The 26,584-nt window shown below is 42.8% G+C and overlaps 1 protein-coding gene across 1 annotated transcript in view; it reads left to right on the forward strand.

Annotated features, from left to right (window-relative positions):
* Positions 1–26,584, forward strand: part of LAMC1 (laminin subunit gamma 1) — a 128,603-nt gene that overhangs the window by 71,615 nt on the left and 30,404 nt on the right. The window contains exons 2-11 of the mRNA XM_049868088.1: positions 12,413–12,717; positions 17,422–17,552; positions 20,451–20,617; positions 23,077–23,265; positions 24,281–24,398; positions 24,948–25,046; positions 25,134–25,270; positions 25,651–25,773; positions 25,867–26,056; positions 26,373–26,485. Of these exons, the coding sequence (XP_049724045.1) occupies positions 12,413–12,717; positions 17,422–17,552; positions 20,451–20,617; positions 23,077–23,265; positions 24,281–24,398; positions 24,948–25,046; positions 25,134–25,270; positions 25,651–25,773; positions 25,867–26,056; positions 26,373–26,485 (1,572 nt within the window). The remainder of the gene's footprint in view (positions 1–12,412; positions 12,718–17,421; positions 17,553–20,450; positions 20,618–23,076; positions 23,266–24,280; positions 24,399–24,947; positions 25,047–25,133; positions 25,271–25,650; positions 25,774–25,866; positions 26,057–26,372; positions 26,486–26,584) is intronic.

Below are 26,584 nucleotides of genomic sequence, written 5' to 3' on the forward strand. Positions count from 1 at the left end.
AGGATAGATAGACTGCTGTTACTCTGGTTCAGTGCTCAGGCTTGTATACTTGACACTTGGAACAAATTTTAGCTTGAAATGCATGCCATGTGACAGACAGAGTAACCGCTCAAGAGCGCCTAAGTTCATTCTCCAATGCAGCACCAAGGTCAGAAGCTTTTCCTACCCAACTCTTCAAAAGGTGAGAACCAGGATGAAGAAGCATTTCCAGGAGGGCAATCTTTCCCAAATTGTCTGTAAAATCACCTAGCTAGGATGCTTCTAAAAATACAGATTTGGGGACCTCACCCAGAACTTTGCAAAATAGAAATTCTGGGGATGAAGCTTATCTCCAGGATTGCATTTTCCAAAAGCTCTGTATGTGATTTTAACAGCCAGCCTGGTTACTTGTCATAGGCCAGACTGGGAACTACTGCCATAAGAGAGACTAGACCAGGGCTGGCTCTGATGGGGAGGGGATTTTCAGAGCTCCTGTGGATTTTGAACTGTTTTGGTACTAGGAAACCCTATTTAGTGTGGATACTGCAGTATCCTGGAAATACCCATTTTTCTTCTCTCTTGAGGGAAATCTCTGGGAAGGGTCTTCCAAAGAGTTTCGCTGTAGACCAGAGTGGGACTCTCAGACCTGCTTTCACCCATCTACACCACCAGAGAAAATCCTCACCGTTCAGCAAGATCCAGTTACCACATTGGGTTATTCCCCCTAACATAGCACATTCTTCTTGCCTTAAAAAGCAGCTCCTCCTTGAACTCCGTCTTCTCCCTTCCAGTATCGCCTCATTTCTTTATAGCAAAATTACTTGGAAAGGTTGTCTTTATTAGATGTTTCTGGTTTCCCTTCTAACATTCTCTCAGGCTTTCAACCCTACCATTCCACCAATAGTTGGTGGCAAGGTCACTGGTGACCTCCAGGTTGCTAAATCCAGCGGCCCCTTCTTAGTCATTATCTTTCTCAACCTCTCAACCTGAGTATTTAACTCAGTTGAGCATTCTCTTCTTGAAAAGCTTTTTTAAAACAGCTTCTGGAATTCTACTCTGTTGATTCTGTCTCCTTCAGTGGCTGTTCCTCTTGTATCTCCTTTGCTGGCTCCTCCCTGTCTCCCTCATTTCTAGATGTTGGTGTGTCTTAGGACCTGATCCACAGATTTCTCATCTATATATACCCAATTCCCTGGGTGTTTTCATCTAATTCCATGACTTTAAATACTGTCTATAGGCCTGATACCTTCTAAATTGATCTCTCCTGCCTGGACCACTCCCCTGAACTCCATACTTGTGTATCTATTTGCTGATGTGACATTTCCACTCAGAAGTCTCATAGGCATCTCAAACTTAACACATCCAAATCTGAACCCCAGTTTCCACCTCCACAACTGTTCCTCCCATAATATTTGCTGTCTCAGTAAATGACAGCTTCATCTTTGTTTAAGCCAAAGCTCTTACCCCTCATTCAATATATCAGTGAGACTGGTCTGCCATACCCTCACAATGTGCTCAAATTTGATCGCTGCCCATCACTCCATCCTCAACTAAGCCACCATTATCTCTCGCCTGTGTTACTTCAGAAGCCACCTAGCTAGTTTTGTTTCTCTGTAGTCATCTCTGTAGTCTTTTGTCAGTACAGCAGCTGGAGTGATCCTTTTAAAATACCAGTCATGTTAAACCACACCCACTGCCATCGAGTGGATTCCGACTCATAGAGACCCTATGAGTAACTAGTCATGTTACTCCCTTGTGAAAAACCCTCCTATGGGTTTTCATCTCATTTAGAGTGAAAAAACAAACTTCTAACAATGGCCTACAGGGCCCTATATGGTGGACATCTCCTCCTTCCCCTAGCTTCTCGAACACTTTCCTTCTTGCTCACTCTTGTTTCAGCCAGCTGGCCTCCTCATACTCTCTGGAACTCACCCCCAAGCTCCTGCCTCTGGGTATTTGCACTTGCCATTCCTAGAATGCTCTTCTCCAGATTTCTCACTGTTTCACTTCAAGTGTCTGCTCAAATGTCACTTTATCTGTATCAGGGAGGCCATCTCTGATAAGCCGGTATAAAATATAGCTCCTCTCCCCATGCTTTGTGTCCCCACCCCTACTTCATGCTTTACCATGTCATCTATCATCTGATAAACACAGTTTTTACTTTTTTGTTTTTTCATCTATCCCCCATCCACTCACACTCCCCCAGTGGATCGTAAGCTCCACAAGGTTGGGATCTTATCTTTCTTGTTCTCTGCTGTAGTCCCAGTGCCTAGAACAGTGCCTGATACATAGCAGGTGCTCAGTAAACGTTTGTTGACAGAACGGAAGAATTTGGACTTGGCTATTATCAAGACTGGAAACCCTGGTGACGTAGTGGTTAAGATCTGCTGCTAATCAAAAGTTTGGCAGTTCGAATCTACCAGGTTCTCCTTGGAATCTCTATGGGGCAGTTGTACTCTGTTCTATAGGGTCGCTGTCAGTCAGAATTGACTCCATGGCAACTCGTTGGTTTTTTGGTATATTATCAAGACCAGTTATGCTGTTAACCTTGACCTAATGTGTGGCTGTGGTAGGAAATTAATAAGCAATTGTGGAAACTGAGAAAAACATTTTAGTATTTATTATATCACTTGGGTTTGATTCCTAGCCAGTGACCTCATATGCAGCCGCCACTTCTCTGTCAGTGGAAGCTTGCCGTGTTGCTGTGATGCTGAACAGGGTTCAGTGGAGCTTCCAGGTGAAAATGGATTCGGAAGAAAGGCATGGTGGTCTACTTCCAGAAACCAGTCAGTGGAAGCCCTATGAACCAGAGTGGTCAGACCTGCAGACTATCACGGAGATGACGCAGGACCAGGTAGTGTTTCGTTCTGTTGTGTGTGGGGTTGCTATGAGTCAGAGGCCGACTTGACAGCAGCTAACCACAACAGTGGTATTCAGAGTTATGTCTTCTTTTGAGGACGGATGTAAGTTACATATGATATAAGGGAATTAGTGGCTAAGTTTATTAGGAATTAAAGAAGACAGGAGAGAAAAAGGCATTCTAGCAAAATGAAAGATTGGCATATTCTGAATAGCTTATTATGGGAGGCATTCACTTAAATTCATGGAGTAAATAGTTGTGGAATGAATAAAAGGCCACTACTTTTTTTTTATTCTTCAACCTTGCTGTGACGTTGTGTGGGGGAGGGGTTATTAGAGGTGGCCTTAGTCTATCATTTAGGCTGTTATGACTATATATTAGAATCTCCTGTTTACTAGGTTAGCATTTGCTCACTGTACTTTTACCATTCTTCACCCTTCTACAATGGTTGAAAGCCAAACTATAGCTGATTCTCGGTATTATATGAATGTCGCAGAATCAAAAATGGCTTCCCATAAAATTATGGTGTCTCTTTCCTTTTTATAAGGAGCTTTGGTGGTGCAGCGGTTAAGTGTTTGACTGCTAACCGACAGGTCGGCAGTTCGAACCCACCGGCCACTCTTCTGTGAAGATTTAGCTTTGGGAACCCTATGGGGTATTCTGCCCTGTTTTGTAGGGTCGCTATGAGTTGCAGTCAACTCGACGGCAGTGGGTTTGGGTTTTCCTTTCCGTATTTTAGCAATTACACATTTTTGAAATACGAGCTTTACGTGTGAGCTTGTATTTCATTGCTGTCTTATTTCTGTATTTTATCTCCTTAGTATTGTAATTAACTTGTTTCCTTTCTTTATGTGACTCCATTAAATCCCACATGTCAGTCAGTTCCCTGAAGTTAGAACTCTCTTGTTCCTTCTGCAGAGAGAGTGACTTTCTCCTGGGTTTCCCACTGCAGCTTGGATGGGTGGGCGTAAATGCTGGCCTCATTCTTCGAGCTCAGCTCAAGGGTTTCGGGCACGTTCTGCCCTAGCAGCCAGAGTCAGGACACTGGTGTCGACGTTTTATAAGGGTGGGCTTTGGGTTAATAAGGCATCTGGCCTAGTTCTCGACCTGGGAATAGCTTGTCCCTTTTCATGAAGGTTTCAGGTGAGATGGCAGAGATGCATAGATCAGGAGAAGTTTATCTTACTTTTGATAATGGAAAATGTAGTGTCTAACAGTAATTTTTGCCTATTTGAAATGTTTGAAATTTTTGCCTATTTGCCCCCAAAAATATTTGAGATCCGACTATTCATGTACAGATTTTCTCTCTGTTCCACATAATGGCTGTGTTACGGTCTTGTGTTTAATTATTGTGCTAAGCTAGAGAGGTTTTGGTTCTTCAGTGTACTGAAGAGTACATGTCTTTTTTGGGTATTGAAATGAAGCAACACAAGCAGGAAAATTTTTATTTGTTGAGGCTGGCCACACTAGGTTGCTGCCACCATCCTCTTAGCACCAAGGGATGGCTAGGAGGTGAAGAGGGGAGACTAGAATGGTCTTCTTTGGCTTAAACTTTAAGTTTCATACTTTATGGAAACATCTAGTTTCCCTAAGAGACTATGAGTCTGTTTTCCCCCAAATCATATCAGTCTATTTTTAAAACTCTTGTTTCCCCTTCGCTCCATAATCATGGTATAATGCCATTATTTTTATAAATAGCCTTCGGCATAGAATTTTGTTAGCTTAAAAGAAAAATTCTGTTGGTTATCTTTATGTCTTCTCTTTTACCTACCTGCTTTATTATATTTCTTTGTGGCAGCTTCGAATGGAAACTCTCCATATTCCAGCTTTGCTCATCCTAGCATGTCTTTCTGTCCTTGCCCTGGGCACAGTGGGGAAGGGAGTGCTTATTGCCTGTACTCTGGAGACACGACCTGTTGAACCTTTTGTTCATTCATTTGAAAGGGAGGTTCTCTCAAATTGCAAATTCCATTGCATTTGTTTTAATAAATTTGGTTTAAAGTTACCGTTTTATACAAATCTGTAGAAGTTGCTTGTTCTCATTTGTAATGGGGGTGGTTTAGAGGCCTCTCCTATGGGACTGACCCCTTGCACTCCTTGGCATTTAGCTGATTGACAAGAAAGTGGCTGTGAAAAAGGAGTACTGGAATTTAAGGCAATGGGAAGGGAAAACGAGTTTTTAAAAACTATTTTTAAGATGAGTTCTAGGCAACAGAAAGTAGCCGTTCAACAGGCAGTTGTTAGTTGCTGTTGAGTTGTTTCTGCCTGATATGATGGCGATCTTAACGTGTGACAAAACCAACTGTTACCTGGTCCTGTGCCATCTTCAGGCAATTAAACCAGTTGCCGTTGAGTTGATTCCAACTCACGATGACCCCATGTGTTTCAGAGTAGAACTGTGTTCCACGGGGTTTCCAGTGGTGATTTTTTAAGGTAGATCGCCAGACCTTTCTTCCAAGTCACCTGTGGGTGGACTCAGCCCTCCAGTCTTTTGGTTAACAGCAGAGCCATTTGCACTACCCAGCGACTCCTGGTTTTCAGCAGTTAGGACTGAGTTTTTCAGCAGTCGGAATGACACCATTGTATCCAGATCAACTCAGACGCTCTGAATGTGTTCAGTGGTCCCTCGTGATACTTTATGATCACCTGTCTGTGTCTGCTCCAGGATCCCACATTCAGCATTAATCTGGCCCTGGGTCATCTTGGTTGGTGAGGCTGCATTTGTGCAATCTGTCTGCTGAGGTGGAACAATAACAGCTGGGATGCAGCTGTACACGTCGTCCTGGGAACTCTCGTTTCAGCCAGCAGTTATGCTAACAGAATCAAACGTTTTCAGATAGTTGCTTTCTGTGACTACTGTTGGTGTTAACTGTTTGGAGACTCCCATTTAGGAGCCTAAACATTCACCATCTCTAATTGACTTTATGTGCTATGACTTTATTAAGGTTTTGTGTTCTTAAGATCAAGTCTGACTGCAAGGAGGGCAGTCGTTTTCTGATTCCTAAGGAGTAGCGAGTAAGAACAATAGTCAATCAGTGACTCCTGATCTGACACTTTAGAATGAACTTGTTTTCTTCTTCTAACTGAGGCCACGGAAGGGCATTTTGAAATTTTGTAAAAGTCTGTATAGCCATTGTCATTCAGGACTCCACTGTAAAGGAGGTTGTTTCACAAGAGGCTCATGGAATTCTTCTGAGCCACACACAACAGAGAAGCATTTATGTTCCCCAGCAGCCAGTACTTGAGTCCAGTTCTAAGACAGGAGGGGTTTCTCCCCTATTTTTTTTTTTTTTTTTTCACAGAGATTAGGAATACTTCACCATGTAGGAGGCTTAAGCAGAATTCTTGGCTTGGCCCTGCATGAACAAAGGCTGGATTCTCATTGTTCAGATGGCCCCCTCCCCTCTCTCATTCCCTCAGCCCTTGTGAACGCTGGGATTCAGAGCAGGAAGTATTAGTTAATTTTGTGTGCCTTCATTCTAAACATCTGCACTTGAGTGTTTTCTGGTTTGTTTTGTTTATGGAAGGAATGTGGCAAAGGAGAACGGAAAAGGCAGCAGAACATTCAGAAGCTAAATATTTTATCGACTGTGTCTCCGTGGTTAGTCTTCATGTACATGAATTTGAGGTGAGGAGTGGAAGATGTTCTACTTGTATAGTTGCCGAAATGTATTCCAGGGTTGTACAGACTGCTTTTCCTTAGTCCTTTGGCTTGGCTGCTTTATCTTTTTTTAATCCATTTGCCATTGATTGGATTCTGACTCATGGCGACTGCATGTGTGTCAGAGTAGAACTGTGCTCCACAGGGTTTTCAGAGGCTGATTTTTTGGAAGTAGATTGCCAGGCCTTTTTTCCAAGCTGCCTATGGATGGGTTCAAACGGTCAACCTTTTGGTTAGAAGCTGAGCAAGTTAACCGTTTGTACCCCCAGGGACTCTTGGTTTACCTTGAAGTCAGTACTCCCACAGTGTGATGATAGTGTAGTAGGTGTCTCCTGATCCTAATTTCTACTCATCTACCAATCACCTTCTTACTTTGTCAACTGTGAAATGAGTAGGATGAACAGATAAAGAGTAGAGAAGTACAGTGAGAGCAAGGACATGATAGAGCGCACTTGTAGCTGGTTAATGGGATAAAGAGAAGCTCCTTCGTTTTCCAGTTCTTCCTTATTCATAGTTATAATTCTGGATAGCACTGATAACTTGAGTCTTGACCCCTCTGTTCCGTATTTACCTCCTTATATATTCAGCTTGGATTCCAAAGTCCTTGGAGTAACTTCAGTGCTATTGTTTTGTCCGTTCATCTCACTTGTAAAGGGGGTGCTAAGTGCTGTTTACAAAATCATACCTTCAAAAAGATAACTTGAAAAAAGTCATGGTCTCCTGCGCTCTTCACAGTGGCCTTGTCTGTCCAGCAAGCCTTCATTTTCTCCGATCAGCTTTCTCTGCTAGTCTCCACACTGGCTGTTACAGATGTTCTATACTCTCTTCAAATATTCCCCACCCAGTGTTCCCCACTGGTTTCATCCCTCACACTTGACAGATACCCTTGAGTCCTACCACACAGAAAGAAAAAAAAGTCATCTGTTAGAACTCTTAAAGCTTCCATCTCTTAGACCTAAAGCCACTTGCACTTACACCCATTCTTTCCTTTAAACACGGGATGTGGTTTCCTCCTATGTGGATCTAATCCCTCCACCAGCACTGAATCCCATTTTTGTCTCCCAGCCTGTATTTTTGGTCTCTCCCTCTCCACTGGCTCTAGCATAACAGCATTTAATACATACTCATCTCTCTGATGTAAAAAACAAAAAGAGAAAAATCCTCCCTGGACTCTATGTCCTCTATCATCTTCTCTCTCTTCCCTTTAGATAGATGTCATCCCACATTGTCTACACTTACTTGCTGCTTTCCCACTGCTGGTCTGCCATTCATCCTCAACCTCAACCCACCACGATCCTGCCCCCTGGAACTGCTCTCACTGCACATAGCAGTCATGTCTTAGTGGCTGAAGCCAACGGACACTTCGTAGCTGTTATCTTACTTGTCTCTCTTGGCAGATTTTTAATACCATTGATCATTCCCTCCTTCATCCTCCCTTTTCTTGACTTTGTACCCTTTTACATGCTCTCCTCTCTCTGGCTCCTCCTTCCAAGTCTTCTTTGTTGTCTCACCTTCTTCTTTCTACATTTTAAATGCTGGTGCTCCTCAGCATGATCTCAAAAGCCAGCTTTTCTTCTCACCCCGGTTGAGTTGCCTAGTTGGTCCCCACCATACTCTAATTTTCAGTACCCATGTACATGCTAACGAATCCCATATGTGTACTTTTAACTCAGACCTCTCTCAGACCTTCAGACTACTCCCATCCAATTCCCTGTTAGACATTTCCTCTAGGGTGACTCATTGTAAACCTGAAAAACCCTTTGACGTCGAGTCGATTCTGACTCATAGTGGCCCTATAGGACAGAGTAGAATAACCCCATAGGGTTTCCAAGGAGCAGCTGGTGGATTCCAACTGCCGACCTTTTTGATTAACAGCTGAACGCTTAACCATTGTGCCACCAGGGCTCCAAGCTTTGCGGTGACCCACAGTCATCTCAAACCTAGTGTTTCCAAATTTGAGCTCAACTCACCATCCTCCCCCTGCCTCCAGACCTGCTTATGCTCCTCTTTTTCGGTGAATGGAACTACTCTCCATTGGTTGCTTAAACTAGACATCCGAATGTTATTTTTAATCTTTCCACCTCATGGAAGAAGAAAAACAAGCTTTGACAGTGAGACAGAGTACCAACAGGCCTTTGTAAATGGCTCTTAAATTCCCCTCACCCCACATTAGCTACCAAGTTATATTGATGTCTGCCTCCTAAATCTCTTTCACATCCGTTCATTTCCCGCCATTACAACTTGTACAGGCCACTGTCCTCTCTCCTGGATTACGGCCACATCTTCTGAACTGTTCTCCCTGCCTTTGGTCCTGTCCCTTCCAACGCAGTCTCTACACTGTGGCCAGAGTGATCTTTCTAAAAATCAGACCGAATCGCATTATCTGGCGTAAATTCTCATGTGCTTGCGCAGGCCTAGCAGGCTCTGCTTCTTATTTACCTCAGCTCCAGCCACTTCTCCAGGTCTGGCTATACTGCACCACCTGAATTCCTCCAGTGCCCCTCTTGTATAGCTTTCATACATGCTATTCCACCTGCCAGGACAGTCAGTCCCTGTTTGCTTAGCTAATTCCTCTGCGTTCTTCAGGTCTTGGATTTAGATATCACTTCCTCTGGGAATCTTTTCTTGACCTTACAAATCTGGATTAAGTGACCTTCCTACATGCTCCCAAAACAATATGCACTCCGCCTGTCATAGATAACATCGAGTGGAATTACAGTTGTCTGTGTCTGTCTGTGGAAACCCTGGTGGCATAGTGGGGTAAGGGCTACAGCTGCTAACCAAGAGGTCGGCAGTTCAAATCCGCCAGGCGCTCCTTAGAAACTCTATGGGGCAGTTCTAGTCTGTTCTGTAGGGTCGCTATGAGTCAGAATCGACTCAGTGGCAGTGAGTTTGGTTTTTTTGGTTTGGTGTCTGTGTCTGTTACTGGATGGAGCACATCTCTGAGTGCAGCGCACATGGCCACCTTGTTGTATGAGCCTCCTTTACAGATTGCCACAGAGCTCCTTTTCCTCTTCCAACTTGTGCCTAGAGCTTAGAGTGAGAACAGCAGCTCTGAAATGAGGCTCAGAGCTGGCTACATAAAGCCAGCACCAGCAAGCCAGGCTGCTTCTACATTTAATGCTAGCAAAATTGTTTTCTGCCACCTCTCTCTCTGCATCTTTGGTGGAGAGAGTGGCCACTTATGCCTGTTTCTTTCAGGGTGTGGCTCGATGGTGCAGACCTTGGATTGGAATACAGAATACCCTGATCTGTTTTACGTTCTCTCCTTTGCCCCTGTCTCCTTCAGATTGGCTTGCTAAAGAACTATGAGAAGTCAGAGAGTGGAAAAATGAGGGTAGTTTGTAATCTACAGATTGGTGAGTAAGCTTTTGAATATCCCAAGCCACTTACTCCCGGTAATACTGTCCTAGATAGTGAGTCTCTGGAATGTCATAGATACTGTAGTATAACCTCGCCCTGTTCAAAGGTGAGATCTTGAAATTTCCGTAAAGAAATACAGGTTAAACTTGCGTTTTTTTCTTTTTTAAACAGAAGATGTGTGAACCATATTTGCATGACCTGTGTCCAAGCAAAATATTGTATGGCATCGTAGGCAGACGATGCAGGTGTGTTTAATATTCTTTGGAGACTATACCAGGTAGTCCCTGGTGTCGTCAGGGACTCTGCATGAACGTATGCAGGATCTTAGCTCAGAAATTTTCTTCAGAAACCCTGTTGTAATCATGCCGTATTTGTGTAGTTATATAGTATATCAAGTATGTGCGTGATCACATTTTGACCAACACCTCTGTGAGGTAGGTGGAGCAGGAATTGTCATCCTCCTTTTTACAAAGGAGAAAATGGTGGAGCAGAAACCACACAGCTAGTAAATGAAGGAGCTGGGACCTGAACTCGGGTTTCACAGTGCTCAGTCCTGTGTTCTTTCCATTATACCATATGGCTTTGTGTTTAAGATTGTATGTGTGTATGTGTGGTCTATTTAAAAAAAAAAAAAAAGCTGCCATTGAGTTGATTCTGACTCATGATTGACCCATGTGTGTCCGAACAGAACTGTATTCCATAGGGTTTTCAATGGATGATTTTTTCGAAGATCACCAGGCCTTTCTTCCGAGATCCTTCTGGGTAGACTCACACCTCTAACCTTTCAGTTGGCAACTGAACACATTGTTTGCACTACTCAGGGACTCTGTTATGTATATAGGGGATAGTCAATCAAATTCGTCTTCTAAGATCTGAATCAGTTTGCACAAAGGAGCCAGATACGGCTCATATACGGCTCATAATACCAGTTTTATTGCAGTTAAAGCTGGAAGGAAGAATGTAGCCTGGACACATAGCTTAGATAGACTTTCTTTTCCCCTCAGCTGAACTCACACACATACCTGGATCCAGCAGCTAAACAACAGAAAGCCTCCTGTGCACAGAGGCAAAGCCCACTGCTTCACCAAGGAGGTACCGGAAACGGGTCACAAGCAGCTCCCAGGCAGGCAGTTTAAGGAGGGGGGCTGAGGGGATTCTAGGCAACACTTCTGAGAGGGCAGACGTTCCTGTTTGGTGGGTTTTGTAGTGCGGGGGAGGGGAGTTTTAGGATGGTCCTTCCTGTGGAGTTAATCCACTTGGGGGAAAAGACTGTAAGCTCCTGGTGTGCAGGGAACCCTAACACATCCATGTCCCCCAGTGTATGTAGCACAGGACTGAGCATGGAGTTGTGCCCTAAAAATACCCATTGATCAAACTAATCTTCACTGCAGCATAGAAGTAGCAAAGAATAAATTTTGCCAGAGATAGGAAGACCCAATTTGTGAATGAATACAGTAGTTGTACATTAGTTCTTTTACCCACCCAAAGACACCTTGGGGGCCAACCAAGCTGTCCCAGCCATAAGACCATGTGTTGCAGGGAACTGTCTGACCCAGTGACTCAATGGCTCCCCTGCCACCATTTCTTCTTCCAGAAGGGTGTCAGCCCATTTGCTCCTCCCTTGCCCTAACCTTCCCTGCCCAGAGCAGAGTATCTCAGATACTCTCTTTTGTACACGTTCAGACACACCCTCTTTAAGCCTCCTTTCTCCTTTTTCTTTCATCCATCTCTTTGCTGAGTTGGAAACCCTGGTGGTGTAGTGGTTAAGTGCTACGGCTGCTAGCCAAAGGGTCGGCAGTTCGAATCTACCAGGTGCTCCTTAGAAACTCTGTGGAGCAGCAGTTCTACTCTGCCCTGTAGGGTCGCTATGAGTCGGAATCGACACGACGGCACTAGGTTTGGTTTGGTTTTTTTTTTTTGCTGAGCTACTGGAGGAACTTTTTTTTTCTCCTTTCTTGTTCTGCTCCTTTCCCCATCTCCCAGTCAGTGTCCTTCTCGCTCATGTTTTTCTTTCTTCAGCTGGCTGATAAATAGAAGAATAGTGCTAATGACATCCTTCCTGCCTCGGGAAGTTGAAATTACATTGAATAGAGAACGAGTTCCTTAGAAGTCTTGAAAGTGCCCAGAAGACCCATGTGGAAAGTCTGTAGATATTTTCTTTTATATCTTTTAATTAAGCTTTTGTTGAAACACCAGTGTGAAGAATAAATGTGCCATTTCTATTCAATTTTATTTAAATAGTATAATACTAATATACACTACCACCTTTCATTATAAGCAATATTTCAACAACGTATGTCATAAATAGACTTTTATGAGTCAATGTGTGAATCCAGCTCTCATTTGTCATTTTGTGGGAAGGTGTGCACTAGTCCCAGTTTGAGACTAGCCTTTGGACATAGCCTCTGCTCGGGAACCTCCTGGGTCTTAGACGCACAGAATGATTTGTGTCCCCTTTCTCCATCAAGTTCCAAAGCAAACTGGGGATAGAAGGGATTTCTTTTGCTTCATCCATATGACTTAGGAACTTTGATGTGTTTATCCCACAGGAAAAGCTTTTGACATCACCTATGTGCGCCTCAAGTTCCACACGAGCCGCCCGGAGAGCTTTGCCATTTACAAGCGAACTCGGGAAGATGGGCCCTGGATTCCTTACCAGTACTACAGCGGCTCCTGTGAGAACACCTATTCCAAGGCAAACCGCGGCTTCATCCGGACAGGAGGGGACGAGCAGCAGGCCTTGTGCACAGATGAATTCAGCGACATTTCTCCTCTCACTGGGGGAAACGTAGCCTTTTCAACCCTAGAAGGAAGGCCCAGTGCCTACAACTTTGACAATAGCCCTGTGTTGCAGGTAGGCCTGTAGAGGTTGGCTTTGGAGCCAGTTAATCCTACCCCACTCTGGAAGCGGGACGATTATTGTGGGAAGGGGCCTGTGGTCCCACTGCTGAGGTAAGGTGTAGGAGCAGAAACTACTTCTGGAGGAAAGACCCCCCCCCAAAAAAAATCACATCACTTGCCGTTTAGTCTACTCCAACTCGCAGCAACCCCAGGTGAGTCCGAGTAGAACTGTGCTTCACAGAGTTTTTAATGACGGATTTTTCAGAAGCAGAGGGCCAGGCCTCCCTTCCAAGGCACCACTTAGTGGACTCGAACCTCCAACCTTTTGGTCAGCAGCCGAGTGCATTAATGGTTTGCACCACCCAGGGACTCCTCAGGAAAGACAGCTGGATTTTATTTTGCTCTCCTGTGTACTGTTAATGAGTGAAGGAAAGTAGGTTTGTTTCTACTGCCCAGTTGATGTTTGTTCTTACGTACTTACGCACTTGCACAGGCAAGTGTGTAAACTTAATAAATTAAAAAAAAAAACAAAACTTTGAGCAATTCTAAATTTAGTCTCTGTACTTGGGGTAGAAACATTTTGCTTCTGACCCTTTGAAGAGGTCATTTGGACTAATCTACCCAATTTTCATGCATTCTTTCTTCTTATTTGACAAAATAGCTGTTTGTTTGTTTTTTCTTAGTGTTAGCAAAAGGAAGCAGTTGAAGCAAGATTTTTAAGAATGTCACTTTCCTTCATTGTTGTGTGAGACAGTTTTGACTGGGTTTATCAGGCACTGTTGCCAATCATTATGAAAATTCCTAAATCACCTAAAAGGATGGGTATTTTAGGCAGAATATAAATTTAGGTACCTCTGGTACTGTGCCTAAGTATTATGATAGAAACGTTTTCCCTGATGAACAGTAGCGATTAAAGATGTCGTTATTCTCATGGATTCTGTATGCATATACCATAGTACCGAATCTTCTTGTACTGCTTAGACTTCCGTGAACTTTTCTTATGTTTTGGCTGTTTGATTATGGGAAGAATGGCGAGCCTCGTGCCATATTCAGCACATAACACAGAAATGGAGACATGGCTGTCACTTGGCTGAAGCTAACATCTAAACGGGAGCAGCCAGTGCTAATTGAGGCAAAAAAGACTGGGTATGGTTTTGCAAACGCTGTGTACATTTTATGAAAAGCTGTTGAGATTTCTGAACAGGAAATCCCTCTGCTTTTCTGGGCTTTCTATTTATTATGTTCAAGGATTCTTTTTCTAATTTGGTTGTATGGTTTTGGACAGTGGCAAAAGATGAGAATGCATTTCTCAGTGGGTCCAGTCCCCTCCCATTGTATTTGCTGGGAGGTAGAGGTGAAATCATAAATGTGAAAGGAGTTGGCAATGTATATCTTTGAAAAGACCTTTCAGAACGGTGTTTCTTATAATGAGGTTGTGTTGGAAGTAAAAGACAGAAACAATAGCTGATTCTGATAGATGAAAACATGGAAGACTGAATGTTAGGGGAGAGGTGATCTACAAATATCCTTTAAGTTGATCAACTAGCAAACATTCTCCAGCCTTGTTTCTTCCTATGGTGAATTACTGTTTTTTACTGTCCTGGAGAGGCAACGGTGTAGTCAGTAGGAAAAAGAGATGATGTGTGTTATAGATTGAATTGTGTCTCCCCAAAATGCATGTCAACTTGGCTAGGCTATGATTCCTAGTATTGTGTGGTTGTCCTCCATTTTGTGATCTGATGCCCTCATCCTGTGTATTGTAAATCCTAACCTCTATGATGTTAATGAGGCAGGATTAGAGATAGTTATGTTAATGAGGCAGGACTCAATCTACAGGATTAGGTTGTGTTTTGAGCCAATCTCTTTTGAGATATAAAAGAAGAGAGGGACCACATTACCACCAAGCAAGAAGAGCCAGGAGTGCGCATCCTTTGAACCTGGGGTCACTGCTCTGAGATGACAAGGACCTTCCCCAGAGCCCACAGAGAGTGAAAGACTTCCCTTGGAGCTGATGCCCTGAGTTCAGACTTCTAGCCTCCTAGACTGTGAGAGAATAAATCTGCCGAAGCCACCCACTTGTGGTATTTCTGTTACAGCAGGACTAAATAACTAAGACAACATATAATTACGATTGTGGTTTTCTGGCACCTTTGCCAGCTGTATGCCTTGTCTACCTGTCTTGAAAATTTTCTCCAGCTGTAGGAATTCTGGTATTTGATGCTCTTAATGCCATAGAAACTCATGAGACTTAAATGTGGTAAAAAATGCTGTGGGTATCTGCATAGATTGGGCAGTTGGTGTCATTATGCAGAGTCACTAATTACATGTCTGGATAGCAGAGCTCTGGCTCTGAGATCCAGTTGCCTAGGTGGTTTAGGTGTTTTGACTGGTAGTTAGGCAGCCTCTTTCTGCATTGCTCCTTGTTTCTGCATCCAGAATCGTTACCTCTGAGATGGCTAAAGGAGACCCCTCTGGGTTTCACTGCACATGAGTATTACTAAGCATGTGATGATTTGTAATGGTTATTACCATTTATTATTGCACTTGGTATAATGTAACAAGCACTGTTCTAAGTTCTTTAGATATACAAACTCATTTGATAACTCTATACAGTAGATACTTCTATTATCCCCATTTTACAGTTGAAGAAATAGAGGCCCTGAGAGAATAATATAACTTGCCCCAAAACACACAGGTTTAAGTGGCAGAGCTGGGATTGAAAACCTAGAAAGTCTAGCTCCAGAGATTGTTCTTTTTAAAGTACCCATTAAGTGAAAAATGACTTAGATTCAGCTCTTGAGAAGCTTTTATTCAAGAAAAGCTGTGATAAAGATGAAGCCTGAAGAAGATACAGCGAGCATTAAACACAGAGATGTGTTTAGCTATTTACATCACGGACGAATAAAAGATTCCTAACATTGTGGCCATGAGTGGGAGCTGTTATTGGAGTTCCAAGTTTGGATATGGTGAAATCGTCATCTCTTCTCCCTTCTAATTATACTTGAAGGCTTCAAGGAGTTTAGCTTTTATGAGCACTCTACGTGGTAGAAGGGAGAGGCTGTGTTGTTCTATAGACCAGGTGTTTGGCATGGTTTAAGGCAGTGATTCTTAGTGAGGGCTGTGCATCCCATCTCATATGCGGCCTTCTGAAAACAAAGATGCCAGTACCTCTGGTCTCGCTTGTTGAGTCTTCACAGGTGAGTCTGATACATAGTCAGTAGAAGACTTAAAGTGGAAATGGTATCTTTGGGTAGTTGTATCTATTGCCATGTAACACAACACCCCAAAACTTAATGGCTTAACACAAGCATATTTATTATATCTCATGATTCTTTGTTAGCCTGGGTGTACTCAGCTGGTAGGTCAGCTGGGATGTCTGGGTCTTTCCCTCCATGTGGTATTCCGTCCTCAAGGAAGCTAGACCAGGCATCTGGTGGCAGGAGTGTTGCAAGAGCTTAAGTTCCAGTGAACAAGCGGGTACCCAGCCTTCTTGTGCTGTATATGATGATGTCCCTTTGGCTAAAGCATGGCACATTACCAAGCCTAGAGTCAGCGAGGAAGGGGATGATGCAGGATGTACCCTCTGGTAGGCATGATTCACTGGGGGTCATTACTAGAATAGTCTACCACACATGTAAACAGTTGTGTTTTTTCTTCAAATTCATTCATTTATTCCCTCAGCAAATGTTATTTAAGCACCTACTGTATGCAGCAGTAGGCGTATTACAGTGAATAGGGCATATAAAAATGTGTCTTCTCATGTAGCTTACATTCTGGTAATGGGAGAATGGAAGCAAACAATTGAAATAGGATAAATAAGGAAAACAGGGAAGAGGAGAGGAAGATACATAAAACCAGACCAGTGACCAGTTGCTGTCGAGTAGATTCTGACTCATGGCAACCTCACGTGTGTCAGAGTAGAGCTGCTCCATAGGTTTTCAAGGCTGTGACCTTCTGGAAGTAATCAGGAGACCTTTTCTTCTGAGGTGCCTCTGGGTGGATTTGAAACACCAATTTTTTGGTTAGAAGCCAAGCGTTCAACCATTTGTGCCACCCAGGAACTCCTAAACAAGTGAAGCAGGGAAGAGAACTAGAATGTTGGGGAGGCATGGCCAGGGAAGGCCTCACTGAGAAGGCAACATTGTGGGGAAGGAAAAGGCAATCACTTACTGTCTGATTGATTCAGGCCAGTGTAAGGATTCGTTCCTTTGCATTTGGGTATCACACCTCAGGTCTCTCAGCAGTGGATTAGGTCTGAGTGATGCTACCAGACAGGAAGGCCAGGTGATGACCAGCATATCTGGCACAAGTGTGATGCTGCCTGAGCTCTGAGCTGGTATCTCTGACTGGATTTGGGGTGCGGATACAGGGTAAGGAGGAGGGACAGGTATATTGAGAATTTAATATTTGCTAGACATTTAAAGATGTATTTCATTTAAACCTTTCAACAGCCTTGTGGAAAAATTAGCATTATCCCCACTTTTCAGAACTCTGAGTGGTAAAGTAATGCAACCTAGATCAAACAAGAGAAGTCTAGAAGGGGAAAAATACTAGGAAATTAAAGAAGTCATTGAGTTGTTGTAATAGATTTAATGCTGGAAGTGGGCTTTAGTTCAGTGACACATTAACTGTTCAGAAAGTTTTGTCACATTCGTGCCTTATGTTCAGTCCCTCTCCATCTCTCGTTTATGTTTTCGATTTGTCGTTTCTCTGCCAGGAATGGGTAACTGCCACTGACATCAGGGTCACTCTGAATCGCCTCAACACTTTCGGAGATGAAGTGTTTAATGATCCCAAAGTTCTCAAGTCCTATTATTATGCTATCTCGGATTTTGCTGTGGGTGGCAGGTGAGTAAGCAATTAAATCATCCTCAAAAGTAATTAATTGGGACTTTGATTTATAAGTGAATGTGGCAACTTATTTAGAATTACATAAATATTGTTAGACATTTTCTGTACCAACAGCAGGGGTGGCAGTTCCTGGTGTGCGATTCTGCGTATCTGCAAAAGAGGCAGCAACTTGAGGATCTTTTCCTTGTCAGACTGCTCATTATCCTGTAATTGAGCAATTAGGTTTTCCAACCCTGTATCAAATCGACGTACTGAATGCTTATTGACCATTTAAGTGCAAAGTACCATGATAGGCACTGTGAAGCCACTGTGGAAGTGTAAAACTGGCCTGAGCAGGCCCCAGCCTTCTCACCCGTTGCTGTTTGAGTCAGTTCTGACTGATGGTGACCCCACGTCAGAGCAGAGCTGTGCTCCATAGGGTTTTCAGTGGCTGATTTTTCAGAAGTAGATGACCATGCCTTTCTTCTGAGGTACCTCTGGGTAGACTTGAACCTCCAACTTTTGCGTTAGCAGCTGAGTATGCTAACCATTTGCGTCACCCAGAGACTTCCCCAACTTTTTGAAGATCTTACAAATGAATGGTCCAGGTGATGTATGACTATGTGAAAACTTAAATACTAATACAGCGCAAAAAAAAAAAAAAAAAAAAACCAAACCTGTTGCTGTCAAGTCAGTTCTGACTCATAACGACCCTATAGGACAGAGTAGAGCTGACCCATAGAGTTTCCAGGGAGTGCCTGGTGGATTCGAACTGCCGACCTTTCAGTTAGCAGCCGTAGCTTTTAACCACTACACCACCAGGGTTTCCAATACAGCGCATATGTTTTAAATTAAAAGATCAAGCAGCTGTAAAAAAGATGCCGTGTATCAGGGAATGATACAGAACCTCAGATTAGAGAAGCAGGTGGAATCTGAGCTGGGTCTTGAAGAATGGGTAGGACTTGGTAGGAGGGAAGACATCTAGGTTGGGGCCAGGATGGGCATCTCTGAGCACACAGATTTAGAGATGGAAGAGTATAAATCCACTTGACTTAAGGACAACATCTTAGATAGTTTGGTGGCCAGAGACCTTAGACAGCGGGGTAGGAACCTTGGACTTTATCTTCGCTGTATTAAATGACACGTTCTCAAGAGCAGAAAAATTATTGTTGTATGCAGTGCTCCTATATATGGGTTTGATGCTCAGTGAAAGTTGAGCAAACTATAATCGATGGGATACCAGGCAAGGTTTTTGGAATAGGCTAAATGTAATGGACATGCAAACCAGTGTGGAAGGAATGAATTTGACAAGCTGGTGTAATTGCAAACGTAATATGTATGGTATAGACTGGGAAAAGTGTCTTCTTTGGCAGCTGGCTGTAGAGGAAAGCAACAGGTGAGAGCGCCGGCCCATGCTTGTGTGAATGCTCCTTGGCATGTCTCTCAAATTGTCTCAATATCAAAAATGCTGTGTTACGAAGATGAATATGAGGGCAGAGTGAGAGTAGTGTACGATGGAGAGAATTTATATTCGTATTATAAAAAAAACAAAACCAAACCCATTGCCATCCAGTTGATTCCAATTCTTGGCAGCCCTATAGAACAGAGTAGAACTGCCCCACAGGGTTTCCAAGGGGCAGCTGGTGGATTTGAACTGTTGACCTTTTGGTTAGCAGCCAAGTTCTTCACCACTGGCTGCACCACCAGGGCTCCGTTCTTTTTACCATGCTATGTAATCTAGGCATTAGGCAACGAATACCTGACATGAGGGTGGTGACGATAGAATGGAGAGGAACATACAGATGCATTTTACTATGCAGGAGGAATTATCAGGACTTGAATCAAAAATGATTTTAAGGTTTAATGATCGGGAGAATGGTGGTACCATTAACAAAGTAAATTAAGAAGGTGAACTAATTTGAGGAGAGATGATGAGGTTAGTTTTAGATATAAAATTGTAGGTGTTGGGCGACATCTAGGTTTGTGCAGCAGTCAGGGATCGGCGCTTGGGAGAAAGTTCAGAGCTGGAAATCCAAATTTGGGACTCATCCTGCCACACTGTGCATGTTTCAGACATGTTGAAGTATATTACTAAATGATTGTTGAGGCTATGGAACTGGTTGCTGTCTTTGAGGAAGCACACGAAGGAAATGTCACTGAGCCGCAGTAGACTTTAGTACTCATGGGTATATCCAAGATCCTTTGTCCATGATTGTACCTATACCTAGGGGATCCTTCAGAAAGTCTTGCCCCCAGAAAACTTGAGGGAATAGCAGCCTGTCTACCAGAGATCCATATGATAGTGAGGTATCTAATTTGTCTTGCCACCTTCAGATCAGAATACTGTAAAATCCCGATGGCAGATAGCTGCTGACACTTAGCGGATTATTAGGGGCCTGCACTTCCCCGAGTAGGTAAATGAAATAACTCCTCGATCCTTCCAATAACCCTATGAAATTGGAATTATTATCCCTGTGTTACACGTGAGGCAGGGAGCAGTTATGTTTCATGGCTAAGTGAGGTAGCAGGGTCTCAAACCCGGGCAGCCTAGCTTCAGAGCCCAGGTTCTCTTAACTGCTACAAACTTCTGCTGGTTTTTGCACGTGTTTGACTTCAGAAATGATCCTACAGTCATCCTCAGAAATTGTTGGGGACATTCTTCTCACATCTAGGGAATGCCCCAGGCCCTGTTAAGTAAAGCTCCTTCGGAGGGTAGGGGTGCTTGTTTTTGTTTTACTTTATACCTGAAGTTCAAACGGCCATTACTTAATCTTGCCCAGTTGCTCACTGTGCACTTGTGATCGGTAAAACTCAAAGACATTCTTAGTTTTTAGTTCTCTGTGTGCAGTTTCTTGGCATCCATTTCTGGAACTTTGTAGCAGTTTCCTTCTTTTGAATGATCTCTTCTCTCTCCAGGTGTAAATGTAATGGACATGCAAGTGAGTGTGGGAAGAATGAATTTGACAAGCTGGTGTGTAATTGCAAACATAATACCTATGGAGTAGACTGTGAAAAGTGCCTTCCCTTCTTCAACGACCGACCGTGGAGGAGAGCAACTGCCGAGAGTGCCAATGAATGCCTGCGTGAGTGCCCCTTGGCGTCAGTCTCATAAATTGTCTTGAGAACTTCCAGGTAGAAGAAGGAAAGGGTGATTTCCTTTTATTTCTCCTTGAAAGGAAGACTCTGAAAGGCAGTGCTTCCTCTATAATTTGAGAGTAGAACAGTAAACTCCATGCACGTTGGAGGAGAACCATAGCTAGAGGCAGTTGGCTGTAAACACATGCTGCTTGGGTTTGTATTTCTTTCAGGAACACATACCACAGTGGGAGCAGCATCTTCCGAGTTTGAAACTCTGCTTAGATCCAAATACTGGGCCAGTGTAGCCTACTCTGAAGGATACTTTTCTAGTCTTTTCTTTGTTTCCCTTTAAAGTACTTTCTTCCTACCAATACTCATTTACTCAAGCAGCCAAGGTCATTGATGAACATGTTGTCAGGCATGATGGTAGTTCTAGACTAAGAATGCTGTTCAAAATATTATTTCTCAAAGCTATTTTTTCCTTTATCTCATTAAGGAATGCAGTGGGAGAATTTTCCCACTCCACCCATCAGAGTTGGGTGGCCTAGGGAGGTAGAATATATTCTGCTGTTCCCAGAAAAGAATAAAATGAAAGCAATAATATGTCATTTACCCCTTCATAATGGCTTGGTTTAAGAAGCCCTGGTAGCACAGTGGTTAAGCCCTAGGCTGCTATCCAAATGGTCGGTGGTTTGAACCCACCAGCCACTCTGTGTGAGAAAGATGTGGCAGTCTGCTTCCCTAAAGATTACAGCCTTGGAAACCCTATGGGAAAGTTTTACTCTGTCCTGTAGGGTTGCCGTGAGTTGGAACCGACTTGACGGCAATGAGTTTTATTTTTAGGTTTAATGGCTTAGCTTATCCTAATCAGATAGGGGAAGAGATCTCAGGAGAAAGGAACCATGAAACCATGCAATCGTAATTTGTCAAGGACTTCTCTTTTACCAGCTGATAACGAGAATGCCATAGCATTGCTTTAGCTGTAGGTTGGAGCAGTGTAGACATGGGAATTGTTCTGATTCGTAGTCTCAGAACACCAGATCATTTTGGTGGCATTGCTGAGTTGACCTAAGGAAAAACTAAGGAGGGCAGAAGGAAGAGAAATAGCTAATGAAGAAGGGAAAAAAGCAACCAAAAACCAAACCCATTGCCGTTGAGTCAATTGTGACTCATAGCGACCATACAGGACAGAGTAGAACTGCCCCCACAGGGTTTCCAAGGAGCATCTGGTGGATTCGAACTTCCAGCCTTTTGGTTAGCAGCTGTAGCACTTAACCACTATGCAACCAGGGTTTCCAGTGAATAAGGGAAAGGGAGCTATAAAATTACTTAACACAACTCTAATTTTTAGCTGTAGTAATTCAAGTTTCTAAGTAAGTTTTCAAGTATTATACTGTAAAGGAACTGATTGTAAACGAAGAGAGGAACAAAAAAAGAAAAAACATATATATATTCACAACTTTTTAAAACACCTTACAACCTCCAGGTCTATCTGAAACCAAAAGTTAAACTATAAAACTATAGTTTTTAAACTATTATATTCATTTAGTACTTAAGATACTGTCTGTACTTTGGGCAGAATCAGTAATTCTGAGAAAATCATCTTAATGTAAATATAATAAAGAATTTCTTTGACTACAGGTGATTGTTCTTAAAACATGGTTGTGCTTTGTAGGGGATATAATTACGTAACAGATAACCCACTTGGAATTATGGCTCCCCAGTCGATGGGTGTATCTGGAGACTCAGATTACCCTTTAATTTTGCTTCCATCTACAGAGACACTAATTTTAACCCACATGTCTGAGGTTACTCTAGTCTTGATATACAGGTAATCTGGCACTTTGAAAGTTTATTTGAATCTCCTGGGGCCAAAGAAGTAAAGGTAAATTGCAGTCTGCATGTAAATTGGCACCTTGTTCTAGGTATTGATATTAGAATGAAGGATAAAGATTCGGGAAAATTGGAATTCGACTTGACTTTTTACTTGTATTGGAGCCCTCGTGGCACAGTGGTTAAGAGCTTGACTGCTAACCAAAAGGTCAGCATTTCAAATCCACCAGCCGCTCCTTAGAAACCCTATGGGGCAGTTCTGCTCTGCCCTATAGGGTTGCTGTGAGTTGGAATTGAATCCACGGCAGTGGGTTTGGTTTGGGTTTTTACTTGTGTATCAGTGACTACCTGAAACCAGATTCCTTACTAAGTACAGGAATTCTTTGTATGTTATGATGGTGCTGTTTTTTATAAGGAAGACCATTTCTTAAGCTGATAACCTGGTGATATAACCCCCTTATTGACATACTGCTTTTGTAATATACAGTGCATCTGATGATCATTCTTATTCTACCATCACCTTTTGCCACAGAGATGTGGGAAATTATGGTTTGGTTTTCTTTGAATCGTGTAAGATGCTATTCTTAAAAGTACAGGAGTCTGACTTAATTCGTATTTTTTTGGCTGACAGCCTGTGACTGCAATGGCCGATCACAGGAATGCTCCTTTGACTCTGAACTCTACCGTTCCACTGGCCATGGTGGCCACTGTACCAACTGCCAGGATAACACAGATGGTGCCAATTGTGAAAGGTGCCGAGAGAATTTCTTCCGCCTTGGCAGCAATGAAGCCTGCTCTCCATGCCACTGTAGTCCTGTTGGTAAGTGACAACCAGGGTCTGCGTCAGCCTGATGGGTTAAAAGACAAAGTTAAGAGTTCCCTGTAATCCCCTAAAATAAAATTTTGCTTCCTAGGTATTTGCACAGGTAAGTATGGAAGTATGTACATTATTTTAATGTGTAAATGATTCCAGGTATACCTGTAAGCCCACCTCTACTCTGTAACCAAGTTGAACTTTCAGGTGACTTTCTGGTGTATATAAGTGTGGGGTTGGCCTGAGTAATGGTTTTGTAAATAATTAGCAAAGAATCAGAGAGACCATCTGAACTTTGGCTGTACAAGGTTAGCTGCTTTGTGAGTTCCTCCTCGTTAATGACTTTGTTTAGTCTAGGGGGCCGGGTTGTTTTCAGTATATTGGTGTGTGTTCAGAGATTCAGAGCACTCTTAGTCCATTCTACTTTTTCAAGAGTTTGGCATTTATTTTAAATTCTAGACATGGGACTTAAGGAGCTTGTGCTTACCCGACAGATGCAGCAGGTCCTGTCTGCAGTTTATCACTGGGTATAGGGTGATTTGTAAGGAGTCCTGATGGCACCAAATGGTTAAGCTCTCAGCTGCTAACCAAATGGTTGGTGGTTTGAACCTACCCAGCAGCTCCTTGGGAGAAAGACCTGGTGATCTGCTTCCGTAAAGATCACAACCAAGAAAATCATATGGGGCAGTTCTGCTCTGTCACATTGGGGTCACTATGAGTCAAAATTGACTCAACAGCACATAATAGGGTGATTTGTAACTATTTTTCGACACTGATGAGTCAGTTCATCTTAGGATGTGTGTCTGGAAAGCTAGAATGTCATAGCTTAAAGGGGTATGATTTTGGAGAGTCTTGATTTAAAATTTGATGTTTTGATCTCTCAGTAACTATCTAGAAATTACATATTGGTTTTCGGTTACCTTTTTTTTTTTTTGAACACATTAATTTTACCTGCATATATCTGTTCTGATATGAGATTGACGGTGGTGTTCACCATAATGACAAGCTCTTTAAATTTTAGGCTCTCTCAGCACACAGTGTGACAGCTATGGAAGATGCAGCTGTAAGCCAGGGGTAATGGGTGACAAGTGTGACCGTTGCCAGCCTGGATTCCATTCTCTCACTGAGGCGGGATGCAGGTAAGATGTTTCAAAACCACAAAAAGGGTGCAGAATCTCAGTGTAGTCAACTCACAATTGTCCATCTTGTGGCTTCTTTGCAGCAGTGTAAACGTTTTCCCCTCGGTAACTGTCAACAAGACTCAAGACTTCCTAGCTGTGATGATGAGCCACGAGGGGCTTGATTTGTACAGAGAGTGATCAGACATCTTAATGTGACGAGTATTCTTGATTGAAACCAAACCCAAACATAAAAATGACTTTAGCATTCATTTTGTCTGTTTCTTTAAAAAAAAAAAAAAAAAAAATGAGTACATAAGGAGCCCTGGTGGCTCAGTGATTGGCAGTTCAAATCCAGCAGCCCCTCCTTGGATACCTTATGGGGCAGCTCTACTCTGTCCTATAGGGTTGCTATGAGTTGGAATCTACTTGATGGCAACAGGTTTGGTTTGTTTTTTTTTTTATTAGTATATAAAACAGAAGGTTGACTCTAAGAACGGAGCTTCTTTCCTCCCTCCTTTTCTCTCACTGTGGTGGTGTTTTTTTTCCCGCCCATTTTCCATCCAACAGGCCATGCTCTTGTAATCCTTCCGGCAGCATAGATGAATGTAATGTTGAAACAGGAAGATGTGTCTGCAAAGACAATGTTGAAGGCTTCAGTTGTGAGAGGTAGCTCATTCTTTCTCTAGCTGTATTGTATTTTCTTTGCTATCATATTTCAAGTAAAAAAAATAACTCTGTCTCAATCTCTTTCAGATGCAAACCTGGATTTTTTCATCTGGAATCATCTAACCCTCGGGGTTGCACACCCTGCTTCTGCTTCGGGCATTCTTCTGTCTGCACGAGTGCTGTCGGCTACAGTGCTTATTCCATCACCTCTACCTTTCACACTGGTAATTCCGACCATTTTTTCCCTAGAACTGTGAGATTAGACTTGAAATGTTAAAAAAAAAAAAAAAATGAGTAGCTCAACGCTTAATATTATTCAGTGCATATGATTTTTCTTGTTTGTCTTTTTCACTTAATGGAAACCTACATACGGTTTTAGAATTTACCCCAGTAGTACTGAGTACGATGTTATATAAAATAAAGCAAAATATAACTTGAGGAATAAAGCATATACAGGTACTATTGTGGGATTGATTTATTAAAAAACTTATTGGCGACCTTCTGTATACAAAGTGCAATCCTAGACACTTTTGTGGTTATGGAGGACCTGAATTCAGGATGTTCACAACATAATAGCACTTATGTTTTTATTCTCTGCTTCCAGATGAGGACAGGTGGCGTGCAGAACAGAGAGACGGCTCTGAAACGTCACTTGAGTGGTCCTCTGAGAGGCAAGATATCGCCGTCATCTCAGATAGCTACTTTCCTAGGTACTTCATTGCTCCTGGTAAGTAAGGTGAGAAAGCAGGCTGGCTTGATGTGTGTGCTTTTCAGAATTCACATTCTTACATTCTTGCACACTATTGTGTCTGCATTCCAGAGAAGTTCTTGGGCAAGCAGGTGTTGAGTTATGGACAGAACCTCTCTTTCTCCTTCCGAGTGGACAGGCGAGACACCCGCCTCTCTGCAGAAGACCTGGTGCTTGAGGGGGCCGGCCTAAGAGTGTCTGTGCCCTTGATCGCGCAGGGCAACCCCTATCCAAGTGAGACCACTGTGAAATATGTCTTTAGGTAAGACGACCTTCTTTGTGACATCTGACTTGACCAGAATTGTGAAAGTGGTTTCTTTATCTACATGTATCTGACCTACAGTATATGTTAAAGAAAAACTTGTGGGTTATCAAGGTGATATCCCTTGTAAAAGGGTATCATTCCCTTTGTTAAACTTTACCTTTTCCAGTTGTACTGTCAGACCACCAGTCTCCTTCCTGAAATGGTTAGATTGTCAGAGCATTGCATTGTTAGTGGCATAAATGAACAAGAGACGCTTGCTCAGTACCCAGTATTACCCTTACAGAGGTAAATGTGGCCTTTTCTTCCCCTCCAGGCTCCATGAAGCAACAGATTACCCTTGGAGACCTACTCTCACACCTTTTGAATTTCAGAAACTCCTCAACAACTTGACCTCTGTCAAGATCCGTGGGACATATAGTGAGAGAAGTAAGTTATGATGTGATTTAGGAGAATCGTATAAGAAGTTAGGTAGAAGGATCCATACTAATGCAGAAGTTTCTCTCTAAAGTCCTACCTCTGTAACAC

Source organism: Elephas maximus, chromosome 24 (assembly GCF_024166365.1).
Source record: "Elephas maximus indicus isolate mEleMax1 chromosome 24, mEleMax1 primary haplotype, whole genome shotgun sequence".
Taxonomy (NCBI): domain Eukaryota; kingdom Metazoa; phylum Chordata; class Mammalia; order Proboscidea; family Elephantidae; genus Elephas; species Elephas maximus.